The sequence below is a fragment of the Curcuma longa genome, chromosome 21, assembly GCF_044706935.1.
Source record: "Curcuma longa cultivar G26 ecotype Majalengka, Jawa Barat chromosome 21, ITB_CL_G26_1.1, whole genome shotgun sequence".
Taxonomy (NCBI): Eukaryota; Viridiplantae; Streptophyta; class Magnoliopsida; order Zingiberales; family Zingiberaceae; genus Curcuma; species Curcuma longa.
The window spans coordinates 9092218-9108198 of record NC_133881.1 but is presented as its reverse complement, the minus strand read 5'-3'; the positions used below and the strand labels follow the sequence as shown (position 1 = coordinate 9108198).

The 15981-nt window shown below is 33.5% G+C and overlaps 1 protein-coding gene, 1 long non-coding RNA gene and 1 pseudogene across 4 annotated transcripts; all 3 read left to right on the top strand.

Annotated features, from left to right (window-relative positions):
* Positions 1 to 1308: 1308 nt before the first annotated feature.
* LOC141815704 (uncharacterized) lies at positions 1309 to 3268 on the top strand. Of its 2 annotated transcripts, XR_012600577.1 has the most exons (4): positions 1309 to 1391; positions 1521 to 1579; positions 2928 to 3064; positions 3166 to 3268. It is a non-coding gene; the product is annotated as an uncharacterized LOC141815704 (long non-coding RNA). The 2 variants fall into 2 exon arrangements; XR_012600576.1 differs by lacking the exon at positions 3166 to 3268 and having other exon boundaries at positions 2928 to 3138.
* A 1229-nt stretch (positions 3269 to 4497) lies between these two features.
* LOC141814772 (26S proteasome regulatory subunit 8 homolog A-like) lies at positions 4498 to 10420 on the top strand. Of its 2 annotated transcripts, none has more exons than XM_074702719.1 (9): positions 4498 to 4768; positions 4960 to 5057; positions 7248 to 7472; positions 7580 to 7642; positions 7781 to 7944; positions 8978 to 9134; positions 9226 to 9324; positions 9429 to 9539; positions 10058 to 10420. In XM_074702719.1, the coding sequence occupies exons 1-9, from the start codon at positions 4570 to 4572 to the stop codon at positions 10196 to 10198; spliced, it is 1257 nt and encodes a 418-aa protein (XP_074558820.1). In that variant the 5' UTR covers positions 4498 to 4569; the 3' UTR covers positions 10199 to 10420. The 2 variants fall into 2 exon arrangements, with proteins under 2 accessions (XP_074558820.1, XP_074558821.1); XM_074702720.1 differs by having other exon boundaries at positions 7248 to 7481; positions 7589 to 7642.
* A 693-nt stretch (positions 10421 to 11113) lies between these two features.
* On the top strand, positions 11114 to 12725 carry LOC141815148 (zinc finger BED domain-containing protein RICESLEEPER 3-like; annotated as a pseudogene).
* Positions 12726 to 15981: the final 3256 nt, after the last annotated feature.

Sequence of the window (15981 nt, the reverse complement as noted above, 5' to 3'; positions counted from 1 at the left end):
TCCGATTAAAGACTACTTTTAACGGCATCAAAGTGCATAACTCCACGCACAGAATAAATGAAGATTTCAAGTCAAAAGATCAGTTATACTCGTTCATAAGAGGATTGACCAATGATGCTAATATATGATCTTCTCTTGAGCGGGTCGTATCCAGTGTACCTCAAAACTTGAGGCACCCCTAAGTACAACTTGGATATTCATCCCTCGGTCTATCTTGACCTAGTTATACTCAACGTTGATCTAGATATCTATACCCCCTCTAGATATTTATCTGATTAAGGATTATTTACAGATTAATATAACCATTAATCCGTGGGATTTTCTCATTAATCACATACGTACAAAAAAGTAAATGATTAATGATAAACACTTACCTTTATGAAATAATTATCCACAAATACATAAGAGTGTCTTGGCACATATGTGCACACACTAACAGTATCCTGTGAGGCCATCAACTCATGGTTGCTGCAACTTTGCGGCCGTCGCAACTGTAAGCTTCGAGGTTAAGATTTTTTTTAATAGAAGATAAAAAGTTCGTTGGAAATTAAATGTACCATTTATTTTGATTTTTTAAGAATATATTTTATTTTAATTTTTATATAAAAAATATTTTACTATTCAATCATATATATAATTATTTAATTATTTTAAAATATTATTTAGTATTATTTAATATTATTATATCATTTAAAATTTAAAAATACACTATAATAATTATGATTTTATAACTACTATAATATATATATTTTTTACGCTATGACAATTATAAAATCGTATCTACTACAATATAAATTTTTATCAATTCGCGTTGTAGCTTATTATAATATTTGATCAATTCAAAAATTAGATGAAAACTATTAATATTAAATAATATTAAAAAATAATTGAATAATTATACAGAGATATCTTTCAATAAAAAAATTAAAATGGGATGTACTATCTTATTTTTTACCTAAGGTCTTCATTTCACTTAATTTTAGATGGATTAAAAAAATAAATTAAAATCATCGGAGTAGAGTAAAGAGGGCATAATATTATTTTACATTTTTACTGCGCTGCAAAAACAGAACGGTTATAAAAAACATTTGCATCCGTCTTTTTAATTTTGACCAACATGGAGAACTCACCCTTTTACAGCACCAGTAGACGTGTGTTTTTGTTACTCGCAACAAATCTATTTTGTTGTTCGGGCTTGAAATCTCGCAACAGAAACCCCGCCCCATCTCGTCGCGGGGTTCCCCCGAAGCCATCGTCTCCGGAATCCTTCTGCTCGCAAGGGATCGCTGCGATGACGAGCTCGCGGGCGCTGACACAGATCTCACACTACACCTTCGCGCCTCCATCGGAATCGCTATCTCCATTAGTGTTTCTGTCCTCGGCGCTGCCTGGTGCGCTGATGAAAGCCCTCTTCCATCTCTTGGATTCTTTTTTTTTTCCTTTCAAATATTATTTTTTTGTTCTTTTGAAAATTTAGCCTGGTTTTTTTATTTTCTTTCATGGATTCTCGACTCCTCCAGGGAGATTTATATCACCGGTAGCAGCTTGATTGGCGCAGCGATCAAGGCTCCCAGATAAGGTAGGTTTTGCTAAGGTGTCTTTTACCTGGTTTACGTCGCTACATATTTCCAGTGATGCATATTGTATATATTGAGAGAAGATAGTGTTCCTTGTTCTGGTCTTTTGCTTCCGTTATTTAGAGCTTCATTGTAGCACTAAGAATGCAGACTGCTGAGTTATTTGTGGCCTTGACCACCCTCGTTGCCAGCTATTCTCATGTGTTTGATGCTTGATTCTTCCTTTTCCATCCCATTAAGTCTGTATAACCTCTTATAGTAGCTGTTGAATGGATCCATTCTTCTTACTTCTGAAGGATATCCATATCCATTTACTGCTATTCTCTTTGGTTCAATTTTATTATGTTGTCAGTTAAGCCAAGGGTTTAATTAAACAAGCAGAGTCATTTTGTTAGGTAAGAGGATCAATATGTGGTATTTATTGTCAGTTTGTTAGGAATACGCCACATGGTGAATGGAAGTATTGCATTATAGAAGAATCTTAGACTCAGCAACTGTTGAAGTTAGGCAATTAAGTGTTGCCTTATTTATGGTTATTTCAGAAATCAGAGTTCGTGAACATAGCATAGTACTGATTGATTTTTTTAGTCTTTGGGAATTGTTAACAAAAATTCACTGTTGAAAGAGAAGGGCATCAAAAGTTATAATTTGTCTATGTAAAGGAATTTGTGAATGATACTTTGGGTGTGCTATTAGTATTTGAAACCAAATTCATTTTTTTTGCTATACAAGCTGCAGAGTTAATTTCTGGAGAACATTGTCAAATCTGTCTCAACTTGATCAAGCCTTTGGTATATCCCCAAAATTTTGACCTTTCAATTATTTTAGTTAGGAATAACAACTGCTTAGAACAAAAAATTGTCTGATCTTAATTTGTTGGGATTGGTTAAGGATGCATTTGTAACATTGAGCTTCATAGAGGAGCAGAACCACTAATCTAAGCTATGTCAACAGCTATTTTTTTTTGTATCCATTTAGTTTTGAATTTCCGCTTTTGTATCTCTTATACAACCTTTTTCTTGGGTGCAATATCTCTTATACAATTTGATGACCTCATTTAGTCAATTCATATACCGGATCTAATGAGTCTGTTAATACCATCATAAGCGGGGGGTTTTTTTTTTTTTTTTGCATTTTTCTAAGTACTATATTAATTGCCTAGAAGCGAATTGTTTAATTGGGATACTAATATTGTTTCTGTATATGCCATCATAATTGGATATGCCATCATAAGCGGGGGTCATTTTTCTAAGTACTATATTAATTATTTCTAAGTACTATATTATGATTCAGGCTCTGCGTTGGAATAATTGGAAGCGAATTTTTCTTACAATTATTAATTGGGAGCAGCTGTGCTTTATCCGATGCTCAAAACTCCTCACTTTCTGTGAAGATTCTGGTGGTCGAGATATTTGGCAGTGCTCTCGGTTATTCGGTGTGATTGCCGGTATAATTATGTCATCGCAAGCAACATGGCTGGCTAAAACGTGAGCTGTTTAGAGCCGTTAATTTGGATTACATTTTGATGGGTTTGCTTCATCAAATATTTTAAACAGATTTGATTGAAGTTTTATCAATTCATTTTTAGACGGATTCAAATGGATCAACTCATCTAGGCTTGCGACCAGCTTGGATTGGTGTATGACAACTTGAGTTCGTCCACGATTGGTGTATGGTGACTTGAGTTCGTCTGCGGATTGAAAAAAAAATCTTCCAAATTTTTTTAAATTTTTTTTTTATGTTTTAATTATTTTATCAAACTATTTAATTAAGTAACTAATACATGAACTATTGGGTAGTGTGGAACCTTAAAAGAGTCTTCATTGATGAATGATGATTCTATATTTTTATTTTGTAGTGGATCCGTTGGGAGTGGTTTTGGTTTCTTAATAAACGATAACAATTATCATTTATCAATGATCTTTATCCGTATTTTCTATCATGTTTTTATCTGTATTTTTTATCTTGTTTTGTGTTACATTCTCTATTATTTTATTTTTTAAGTCTATGGATTAGCTGACCTATTTGATTTGTAATCCGTCTTAGGTTAGATTGATTTAGGGATTTTACAGTTCACTGAGATGATGGGTTGGTTTATCGTGCCCCATTAGTTGTTAGATTTTTAGTAGGTTGGCCGACTCCGTCGTAGGTTGACTCATTTGATAAAGCAGAAATGTTATTATATTATTTTTTATTTTATTTGTTAATAATTCAGATAAATTTTTAAGATCAAATAAATTTTAGAGATGACTGATTGGATCTTATTTAAATTTTTAAATCAAAAAATATAAACAAATTATATTATTTTAAAAACCCGTACCACTTTCTACCATCGCATGGGAGCTCCAAGGCGACACCTACTATTATGATCTTGAATTATGATCACCATAGAAGACCTTCATTTGTCATTGTACTTTCTTGTGCCATTTTAGTCGAGATTCTACATTCTGTGCAGATTGCATAACAATAAATTTAACCTATAAAAGAAATATGAATTCAACCTATCAACAGTAAAGTAACAAGTGAAGTAAGTTAGGAGAATTACGAAAATTATTAAAAAATTTAATTTTATTACTCCTTTTTATAATAAAAAATAGTTGATAAAAAATAATTTCACATTTAGATATAGTGTGAAAATACTTTTGTGACTAAGAAAAAAAATATACATTCGGTGTATATGTTATTAGTTAAATGTTATGTATAAAAAATGATCACCCTTTTTATGTAATTTTTAAGAATCAATTTATAAACAAATAACCTATTTTAATAGTTATTGTAAGTGCAGTATTAAAAATCATCAAGTGGGCTGATGGTGAGGCCCATCAAGAAGTCGATTGTTTTTGGGCTGAGCCCATTAATAGGCAGACCAGACCTATAAACGAATCTCGCTTCCTTTCTTGCACCACAAGACGGAAGGACATACGACACCGGAGAGGGAAAGGCGAAAACGAGACACGGTGAGAAATTTGTACCGGTGAAGTAGAGATCGGTGATGGCAGCGGCCGCAGTGGAGAAGAAGAACTCATCGGAGGCGGAGATGCACGCGCCCGCGGCGAGGATGAGAGGAGGCGGAGGCGAGGGGCTGCGGCAGTATTACATGCAGCACATCCATGATCTCCTGCTTCATATGAGGCAGAAGACCAACAACGTCCAGCGCCTTGAGGCCCAGCGTAACGATCTCAACTCTCGAGGTTAGGAACCCAAATCCTCGATGCTTGTTCTTGCTTCATTTTTGCTTAATGCCGTAATCCTGAGGCGAAACCTAGTTCACGCTAATGAAAAGGTTTGATCCCACCTTTTCAATAGAATTTTAGGATGAGATTTGCCTATGGTGTTTGTTTGGTTTATGCTTCTGGCTGTTATATATGGTTTGTGGCTCCAGTCAGGATGCTAAGGGAAGAGTTGCAGCTGCTTCAAGAGCCGGGTTCTTATGTAGGAGAGGTGGTGAAAGTGATGGGGAAATCGAAAGTCTTAGTCAAGGTAAATCAGTTGGTTCATTTTTTTCTTAATTTTCTTCTAGTAATGTGTTGATTAACATCATTATTAACCAGTACAGAATAAGGATATTTTCATTCTAATTAATATTTTTCATACAGTTTTTTTCTTTGAATATATTTTGTGAATTCATCTAGCTGTAAATTTGTTCGCCATGTCTAATTCTCACTGCTGGAATTATCTCTCAAAGTGGATAATATTTTCAAGCTATTGTTAACTATTTGGCAAATTTTATAGCTTCTGGATACTATATAATATACCCTTTTGCTTGCATAAGCAATACACTTAATTAAAACAAAAATAATCTGTTCTTTAGATCAGTTCTCCACGGTTGATTTTGATTTTTCACTGAATAATTGTAAAACTAAGACACTTGTAGTTGGCCAAAAAGTCATAAAACTTAAACAAGTTCATGCAATGAGGAAATCCATTTCTCAAACCCCCTCGAGAGGTGAAAGTGTTTGTCAACTTCTTCTGTGCATATTGTAAATGTAAGTTGAGGACAGTTACTGAATTATACCAATTTTCTGTGCAGATAGGGGTGTTTGTTTAAATTTTTGAATGGAAATGACAGATGACATTTTTGTTTAAGAATATTAGAATTTTAGTTTTCCATTTTGGTTTGAAATTCACGCATCAAAAATTCAAATAAATCAAAACCATACATTGCACCCATAACTTACCAAACCAAGATGAACCTAACCAAGGTAATTTGGCCAAAAAAAACAAGTGAGATTTGGAAGAGATGCAGTTTGGTTTTCAAGGGCCATATAATAGAAAGGCTTAAATGTAGATTTGTTAAATCAAAACCATATAATACATTCTCTGCTTGGGAATAGTCCAGGAATTTGATTGGTACTGTGCACCGACTATGGAATGGTTTAAAGAACCACAGTGGCAATTCCATGGAACTGAACTTAATTGATTGATGAAAGATGAATGGCCGTGTGCTTTGGGCAACTTAGCCCTAATAGAAGTAAATATAAGCATTTGTTGAATAAATTAAATGAGGAAATATGAATGGAGTTATATTAAATTTAGAAATATAGGAAAATTTTAGAGAGGAAAAACATTGATACAATGCAAAGATGTCCTACTTTATGCACATTAGATGATTTAAGATATTAGGTTGAAAAAAAATTGTAATGGGGAGTATAGTGGCTCACAACAATAATTTTAGAGTATTATAAACTGTTTGTAAGTATTTAGCATGAGTGGTACAGAGTTAGTCCAACTTCTATGGGTTAGTTCGTCCTTATCGCTGTAGGATCGAAGCTAAGGCTCTTTCAAGTGATTACACATGACTGGATGATACCACCGCAATAAGGTAACAATAGACATATTTATCCAACTAGATCAATACCTGTATGCAGACAGATACTTCAGCTAAGAAAAAGTACAATTATTATCATAATTGTTCACTAATTTGCATGGTTTCTGCAAATTGATAATATAAGTTTAAAGCATATTTAAAATATCCTAAAAGTTGATTTATTTTTGTATTTAACTTTTTTGTAAAGATTTGATATTGTTTAATATCTACTGATTTTTATATCAAAATCCAAAAATTAATTTAAAATTTTAAAACATTGATTGAAAATTTAAATTTTTTATATTTTTTAATGAAAAACTCAGTGTTTGTTTGAAATACATATAAATGCTATTCAAATTAACTAAACCTGATGCAAAGAAGAAGACATACTAAAATTTTTGGAGAACTGTGTGGATTTTTTACTTTTTAAGGGTTTTACATGATTATCTAGGATATTCTTCTCAATCTATAAGATTTCAGTATGTATCTCCATAATTCATCAAATTTCTTTTTTGGATATCAAACTTTCTTTCAATTACCTATATTAAATGATTTTCTTTCATTATTAATGAAAAGTAATTACAACTAGTTTTATAAATTATATTACTATTTATTGAACATTCTCTTTTGACATGTCTAAGCTCACAAATCTTGAATGTCAAAGTGTTGATAACTTTGCTGTAAGAAACAATGGTTTTTTTAAAACTATTAACTTCAAGAGCTATACTGTATATTGTTTTTGTCACATGGCAAATAAACTAGCATTTTCATGATGCAGTCCTCTCTATATCTTAACTAGCTGCTTTTTGTTCTTCTGGAGTTAAATATTACGGTTGCTAATGCAAGCAACATTTCTTGTCTAGGTTCATCCCGAAGGAAAATACGTTGTTGATATTGATAAGAGCATTGATATCACAAAGTTAACACCTTCAACAAGAGTTGCTCTTCGTAATGATAGCTATGTGCTACATCTTATCTTGCCTAGCAAAGTGGACCCTCTGGTAAACCTTATGAAAGTTGAAAAGGTTCCTGACTCAACCTATGACATGATTGGTGGTCTTGATCAACAAATCAAAGAGATAAAGGAGGTTAGTGAAGTTCAAGAGTTATTTTGGTTATAGTCTCTTTCTTTATGGTACTTTCTTGATTTGTTGAACTGTGTGATAGTTATATGAATGTTTCTTTCTCAATTTAGGTTATTGAGCTCCCAATTAAGCATCCTGAATTATTTGAAAGCCTTGGAATAGCTCAACCAAAGGTATCGTCATCTTAGCTGCACTTCAATTTATTATCTTTGTATAATGATTAGAAATACTACTTAACTGTGTGTCTGTTCTGCAAAGAACTTTGCACAGTTGCATATACAACTACAATATTGATGCTGAATCATTCACAGGGAGTCTTGCTTTATGGGCCTCCTGGAACTGGGAAAACTCTATTGGCAAGAGCTGTTGCTCATCATACTGATTGCACGTTCATCAGGGTTTCTGGTTCTGAGTTGGTCCAGAAATACATAGGAGAGGGCTCTAGAATGGTTCGCGAACTATTTGTTATGGCTAGGTAAAGTTGCAATATCAACTATTTGAACAAAAACTCCTTTTTTCGATTTCTACATGGGCATTGATAAGTTGTGAACCTGCTATTGAAGGTGCAATTGTATGATTCGAATTGCACGGCAACTCATCTTAAAATTGTGCTTATGTCTACTATCTTGAATTGACTAACCTTCTATTTTGAGCTTTATAAAATGCTAATATTCAATTTATTTAAATTATTTTTTATTACATAATTAAAATTTTCTTCAATTGCCTTTGCATGCTCATGCATGCCAATTGCTTCCAAATAATAATATTTTTTTATTTGCTAAATTTAGTAACTCCACATATCCATCTTTGCATTTCAATCTCTTAATAGCCTAAGATGTTAATCTATAAAGCATGTGGGGTTCTCCCTGGTCTTAAAATTCTTTTTTGTACACAATGATCACACAAGACTCCAAAAACTTCTTTTCATTTTAACTGTGCATTGTTAATCCAATTGATTATTTGTTGAATAATAGGTTGCCATATGTGACCTTGGCGCATAGGGTAAGGTTGCTGTCATGTGACCTAGAGGTCACGGGTTCAAATCCTGGAAACAGCCTCTTGCCAAAGGCAAGGTAGGGCTGCGTACAATGGATCCTTTCCCCGGACCCCGCATGGCGGGAGCTTCGTGCACCGGGCTGCCCTTTTAAATAGGTTGCCATATGTAGGACTTTTACTCACAAGAATTCGATCTGCATCCACCTTAACTATCCTCTTGATTCTTTTGTTATTACTGATATTGCATTTCATATATTATGCTTTAATTCTTGTTAAAACCTCTAGCTTTTAATTTTATTCTCAAAGTTCAAGTTTCAAATTTAATTTATTTACCTTCTCATCATTTAGCACAAATAGTGTCTCCAGATTTCAAGTTTAATGCTTCAATTTTATTTCCTTTTATAATTTTAAAGATTCAAGAGTTTATGTATGGAAAATTTAGTGACTTGGTAATTCACTCCTAGATATATGGTTTTATGGGTGCAAAATATATTTCTTTTTGTTCTTTCTAGGGAACACGCTCCATCAATTATATTCATGGATGAAATAGACAGCATTGGATCAACCAGAATGGAGTCTGGCACTGGTAATGGTGACAGTGAAGTGCAGCGCACCATGCTTGAGCTACTCAACCAGCTTGATGGTTTTGAAGCATCAAACAAAATTAAAGTATTTTTGTATTAACATGCGATGACTTAAGTTGGTTTTCTAGAAACAGATTTTTGGTACATTCTTTGAATGGTTCTAAATTTTTATTTAGGTTCTCATGGCCACAAACCGGATCGACATCCTTGACCAAGCACTTCTCAGGCCTGGTAGAATTGACAGGAAAATTGAGTTCCCTAATCCCAATGAAGAGGTGGATGATAGATGACCAACGCATATTATTTCGTAATTGTTTCTTCGAGCTATAGATATACCTTTGTTCATACAATCTGACAGTTATTATGAAATGTATTTCAGTCACGCTTTGATATCCTAAAGATTCATTCAAGAAAGATGAACTTGATGCGAGGCATAGATCTTAAGAAGATTGCAGAAAAGATGAATGGGGCATCTGGAGCCGAACTCAAGGTATTGGTTTCCTAGTGTTCATATGATAACATTGTTTTGATCTGTCTCCTTGCTTCATGCTACTGATAATTTTTTGTGATAATTCCTGTCTGACAATGATAATTGCATCCTATTGTGCTGAACAATCAAAGTGCTCTTTTCTATCATCATTCATATGAATCTTTCACTTGTAAAATGTACATTTTTGCCTTTTCACCCCTTTGAGACTTAGATCCACTTGAAGGCAATGTGAGATTGACAGGTTTCTATCACCTAGCTAATCATGCACCATCAGACTTTTCATTTTTTTTCTCTCCCATGCCTGTGTTGGACACCCGACAACTTAACTCTGAATCAAACAACAATGCCCTCATTTGTCACACTTGGAAATTTCTAAATGATGAGATGTCAGATATTATCCATATTCGAATAATAAGTACCAGTAATATAACTACCAAATGTGCTCTTTGATGATGTCTTTTTCTTGTTTAGTTACAGAAACTATAGGGTGCATTCATGTCTTGATGATCTGTTTGCAGGCTGTGTGCACTGAAGCTGGGATGTTTGCCCTCAGGGAACGAAGAGTTCATGTCACACAAGAGGATTTCGAGATGGCAGTGGCTAAAGTCATGAAGAAAGATACTGAGAAGAACATGTCCCTCCGAAAACTGTGGAAGTAGATTTTTCTTAGTCGTTGATTATGTTAAGCTCCAAACTTATTCGCGTGATCCACTGTTGGCCCTTCAATTTCTATTGGACATGCTAACGCATGCAAATACATGATAAAAAGATGCAGAATTGCAATATGCATGTAGGTTTTGCAAATCTTGAAGTTTGTTTGGTTAAAAATGTTAACTGCTGTCAATTATGAGATTCGAAAGCTGGTAATTTTCTGATTGGTATTCTATCGTTGTATATTATTTGGATGGAAGATATACAGAAATGTTTACCAACCTTTAGAAAAGGGTAAACTACAGGCCAGGCAAGATAGATGATGTTTGACATTTACTAGTGGGGAGCGTCAATTTGGTTAAATCAAATTCAATTGATTAAATCATCTGCAGAGATCGAACTATTTGTTTATGCCACCTGCAAACCATTTATACCTGTATCTTAGCTTATATTTAATATATCAGCCTAATGTAGAAAACACGTGTAGCATCTAAGAAATGGAGAAGAGAAGGTAGAGAGGAAGAAGATTGTTCGCTTGGAAGGGAAAAAGAGATTTCTTGACCGTTGTTCTTTGCACCTAATTTTGCAATATGATGGGGAGGTTGAATGTGTGTGTGTATAATTTTGCAATTGAGTTGGTTATTGTGAGACAGATTTACTGTAGTGGACAAGGGTTGGATCTCGGTGAAGTCAAGACAATATCCTTCTCCGTAGTGGATAACTGCAGTTTTTCGATTTAGGCAATGTTCTCTCAGTAGTGGTCAACTGTAGTTTTTCGATTTACCTTCTCATAGATGGTTGTGAGGTCAATCATGTGAGACTGCTAAGATGGTGGATTCCACCTTTTGTTATAGTATGTGTAATTTTAATATATGAGCAGAATAACGAACATAGAAAAATCCACTATCACACAATAAGCTATCATGCAAAAGAGAGTTGCTTTTTCAAATGAACTTGTACGTTGTCATTACCAGTTGCATTATCCAATGTTAAAGAGAATCTTTTTTTTTTTCAATCCCTCTTTTCGTCAAAAATTCAAATAATTTTATAGCAAATTCAATTCCTAAGTATAAAGGAGACATACAAGAAAAATTAAGTATTTTACTATTTAATTTTCAATCATTATCAACAAAATAGACAATTAAACAAATATAATCCTCACTAGTGCACGCCATCCACAAATCTAAAATTAAACAAACTCTATTATAAATAGTACACAAAACATACTAAATTTCTCGTTCTCCTTCAAATAGATTCAGTTAATATAGTATCTCTAGAAATACAAGCAACATTAGATTTTGATATTTGATTTTTTTTATCCTAAATCAAATTTGTATTTTATGCAAGTATTGAAGATTGAAGTTTTGTTAAAAGAAAACTTATTGAATGAAGATGAGGTGATAAGTTATATGTGTAAAAGATTGATGGAGAAGTTTGACAAGTATTGAATTCAATATAGTATGGTGGTTGCATTTGGGGCTATTCTTGACTCATGAATAATGCTTTCGATGTTTGAGTGTTTTTTTTTATTTCAATGTCAAGAGTGATTGTGTTAAAAGTCAAAAGGAAATGAATCTTATGAAAAACTTAAAATTGTATAAGCCTTTTGACTAATATTCTAATATTAATAAGACAAGTTCTTCACTACCACAATCTTTTTCTATCACACACCTCCGCAAAGTGTAAGAAGAGTTAAAGGACATAGGTGAGTTGGTTACGACGCAGCAGACTTGCAGAAGAGGGTAAGGGTTCGAATCCTGACAAAGCCAGGCAATACCCTCCTGCGTCGTAACCAACTGCACTTTCTCGATTTACCTCCTCACAGATGGTCGTGGGGCCGCTAAGTGGCGGATCTACCTTTTTGCAGAAAAGAAAAAGAAGAGTTAAAGGAAATAATAAAAGAATCTTTGATATAAATACTCTAATACTTTTTTTCTTGTATTCTCTAATTTATTTATATTTTCTTGTTACTATTATTCCAATTAATGTAGGAAATGATAGCATTTGAGAGCCAAATAATTATGAGTGCCGAAAAATCTCTATTTAGAGGAGCCAAAACTTGAGTTGCATATTATCAAGATTCAAATGTTTTGGAGCATTAGGAGAATCAAAAGCATTGGTATCCAACCCTTGCACTAATGTCATTTGATGTTTTGGCTATTCTTATAACTATTGTTGCATCAGAATTAATTCCATTTGTGCTCGTGTGCTTACCAAGTATAGAAGTTGCACCCTCTTTGAAAAAGTGCAAGCTCTTATTTGCACTCGCAATGAGTTACATGGATATGCTATTGGTGATTTTGTTTATAAATTTTTAGTTATGTTATTGATTTAGTTGATATATTAATTTATTATTATTTTATTTTTAACTATCTTCATCTTTGTATATTTTATATGCAGAGATAGGTAATGAAAACAATGCAAATATTAAAATAATGTTATCCAAGCAAAAAATCAAATGCTTTAAAGGATGTTGATAAAGAGAAAAGAGATAGAGGAGAATTAGAAGAATTTGATATGGATTGTCATAATTGATGAAATTTAAAAAATATTATATTATTTGTTTAGTTTCATATACTTTATTGAACTTTCTACCTTATGAACTCTTTTAAAATTTTAATTATTTTGTGATTATGTAATATGATATATGAACTATTATTTGGTGTGGATTATGGTGATCATTTGAATGTATTGCTTGCATGAATTATGGTGATATATGTATTTTTGTAGTAAAAGTTCTGAATTTTTTATGTTAATTACTTTGGCTAATATGTAAAAAATGTGAAATTAACAATTTTATTAAGGATTTTTTTAGAAATCTTTATTTATGAAATGTTCAAATTCAATGAATAATATATATTAGTTGTGGGTGCAAGAGTAGTACATGTTTGAATGCTATTAGGAAGTGGATTTTGGGTCTATTTCTTGTATGTTTATCCTCTACTTGTGCAATATATAGAACTGATCATTGTATTACTTTTATGGTTCTACATTTCTGGTATGTCTATACTGAAAGCCTTATTAGAATTATATAATTATCTTTTTGATTCTCTTTTTTTTTGTCAATTTATTTGTTTGCATGCCTGATCATGCCTTACTATTATTTTTGTATTAGCTTGATCCTTTCTTTTTTTTATGAAAGGTAAATATATATATATCATCAATGAAAAATACACAAGCATACAAAAGAATCAAAATACTATCTCATATCATGTCTGAGGTGTAGTAAGTGTCAATGTGCATCATAGATGTGCTCACATGTGTACCAACACTATCTGTATGTCTCTCATACTATCTATCATGCAGGTGTAACTATAAGAGCCGCTAGCCTGCCCTACTGTCAATGATGTATGCCTATCCGATGGGAGGCACTGCCATCACCGCCAAATGAACGTCTCATCATCTGTCATCATCCCATCACACGCCACCATCATCAGATGATACAAGCGTCACCAAAGGAGACGTCGCAATACCTATCAGTAGTTCATCGCCTGCCACCAGCATCAGATGTCATAAGCTCTCCCAAGGGAGAGCCACCATATCCATCAGCATCCCATCGCATGCCACCATCACAAACCGTCAGCAACACCTCCCGAAAATGGCTGCCTCAACATCCTCCACAGGTCATCACACGCTGCATCATCCCCTCCAGAACACCACATGCTGCCTTCTCCACCTCTACCATTTAGCAAGTGGTCAGCTATAAACGTATTTGGTGTGTCTTTACCGTAACCATTTCTACGGACTAGATGAGCCAAAATGGTGGACTTATTCACCCTTTTAGGCTTTTTGACAAAGCCTTAGCTATCAACGGATTTAGAGTGTCTTTACAACAAACCATTTGCTGTGGACTAGATGGATCATCCAAGGTGGATCCATTCATCTTTTTTTTGGTACAATGTATGACTATGCATGTATGATCATTAATGAGATGTGCATGTATGCAATATAATGCTCCAATGATAAGTAAATACAGATGACAAGTAATGCTGCGTGAATGTGACTATGTACATGTGTATGTGTGGATGCATGATGTGACTCACTACCTCTACTACTATGAATCTCCAATGCAAGAGCAAGGTTAACGTGAGTGCATGTATACATATGTAGCCAAAAATGCAAATGCTCCAGTGGCCGCTATCCCTATCGTAGCTCTCGATCCGTGTAGACGCCGAGTGTCCGATCCTGAATTGGAGTTTAATTTTTGCTAAAAATCTTTTATTTGAAAAATAAAACTATACAATACACACCAACTCAGTATATTTCAGCTAGACTATGTATCAACATTGTTGCAAACAGGGAAAAAAAATGGAAGCAATGGCCTCAAAATGTCTAGGTAATGATCATCAAGGATGGTATTACAATGATGCTCATGAGGGCTACTTGACACTAAATTCAACACTAGAAGCTTAATGGATGTTGTATTATCTGCCTACAAAATGCAAAAGTTTGTCTTTGCATAAATCCAAAAGGAAATTGTGAATTTGTATTAAGAAGCAGTTGAAATCCTTTACCATATAATGAATGACTTGATGAAAATGGTTGTTCAATCATATATAGTTGTAGTTATGTAAACATGCATAAACAAAACAATAGGATTCTGGTTATGAAAAATTAGTAAATTATGATGGTAAACAATATTTGGTAAGGCCAGCATCTTTCCAAATCCAACTTATTAAAAGTACCTAAACCCCTAACAATTCATTAAAGGTGGAGTTTTAATTATTATTTCATCTTCAAATTCCTTTCATGCATTTAATCCACTTTTGCTGCTTATGTGTGATTTTCTGGACTAGTATTTTTTCTCATGTAATAGATGGATTCATTTACAGGATGTCAGTGTAGGCCCAGTGCATTTCAGAAGATGATAGCAAGCAAGATGATAGCAAGTATCAGACTTGATAGGAAGTAAGAGCTGTTTTTGTAAATTTTTTGATATTGAAATGTCACTTTATACCTGTTGTAGCGTGAACTTTTCATCATCAGATTTCTTGGTGCTATAGGAAGTAAGAGCTGTTTTATGTAAATTTTTTGATATCGTAGAGCCTTCTTCTCCCTTAATGTGACCTCCATACAACGTGCACTTCCCATCTCAAAATTAACATGGTGGTGATGGGCGGTTATGGAAACCACCAACAATGTCGTAATAGTAGAAGTGAGATCCCATCTCAAAATTAACTAATATAAATAAGATATTTGATATAATATCTCTCATCCAAGTATCCAACTTTCACTCATTTGTCGTCCTAATAGTAGTACCTTGTGCATAACAAATGAAGCAAGGCGTGTGGAACCTCTCTCTCACTGACAATGTGAGAGTTGTGTGCCTCTTTGTCTCTAAAATAATATTGATAAGTACGTTAAAACGAGTCAATTTTAGGACAAAATTGCCTCCATTAAATATATATATATATATATATATAATTTAGATCTTTGAATTTCATCCGATTAATTTTAGAGATAAACAATTTTTCTTTCTTATTCATTTATAAATATCACTTATGCATATTTAGAGGTTGATTTCTAAAATATTCATTTATATTGAATTCAAATTTTAACTTAATTTTTATTTATTTCCTACTTTAATATACTACATCACTTATAAGGAGATTGTCTTTATTTCCTTGAAATTAACTACAAGCAGCTATACTTATAAGTTCAACATGGTCATGAGCATATTGTCTAAGGATATGCAACAAGCTCACGAGCCTTGTAGTCGTCCCATAAGAGTTGTTACCCCACCCATTCATACACGGACTAGCCCAAATTAAGACCCATCCACTAGAATGCG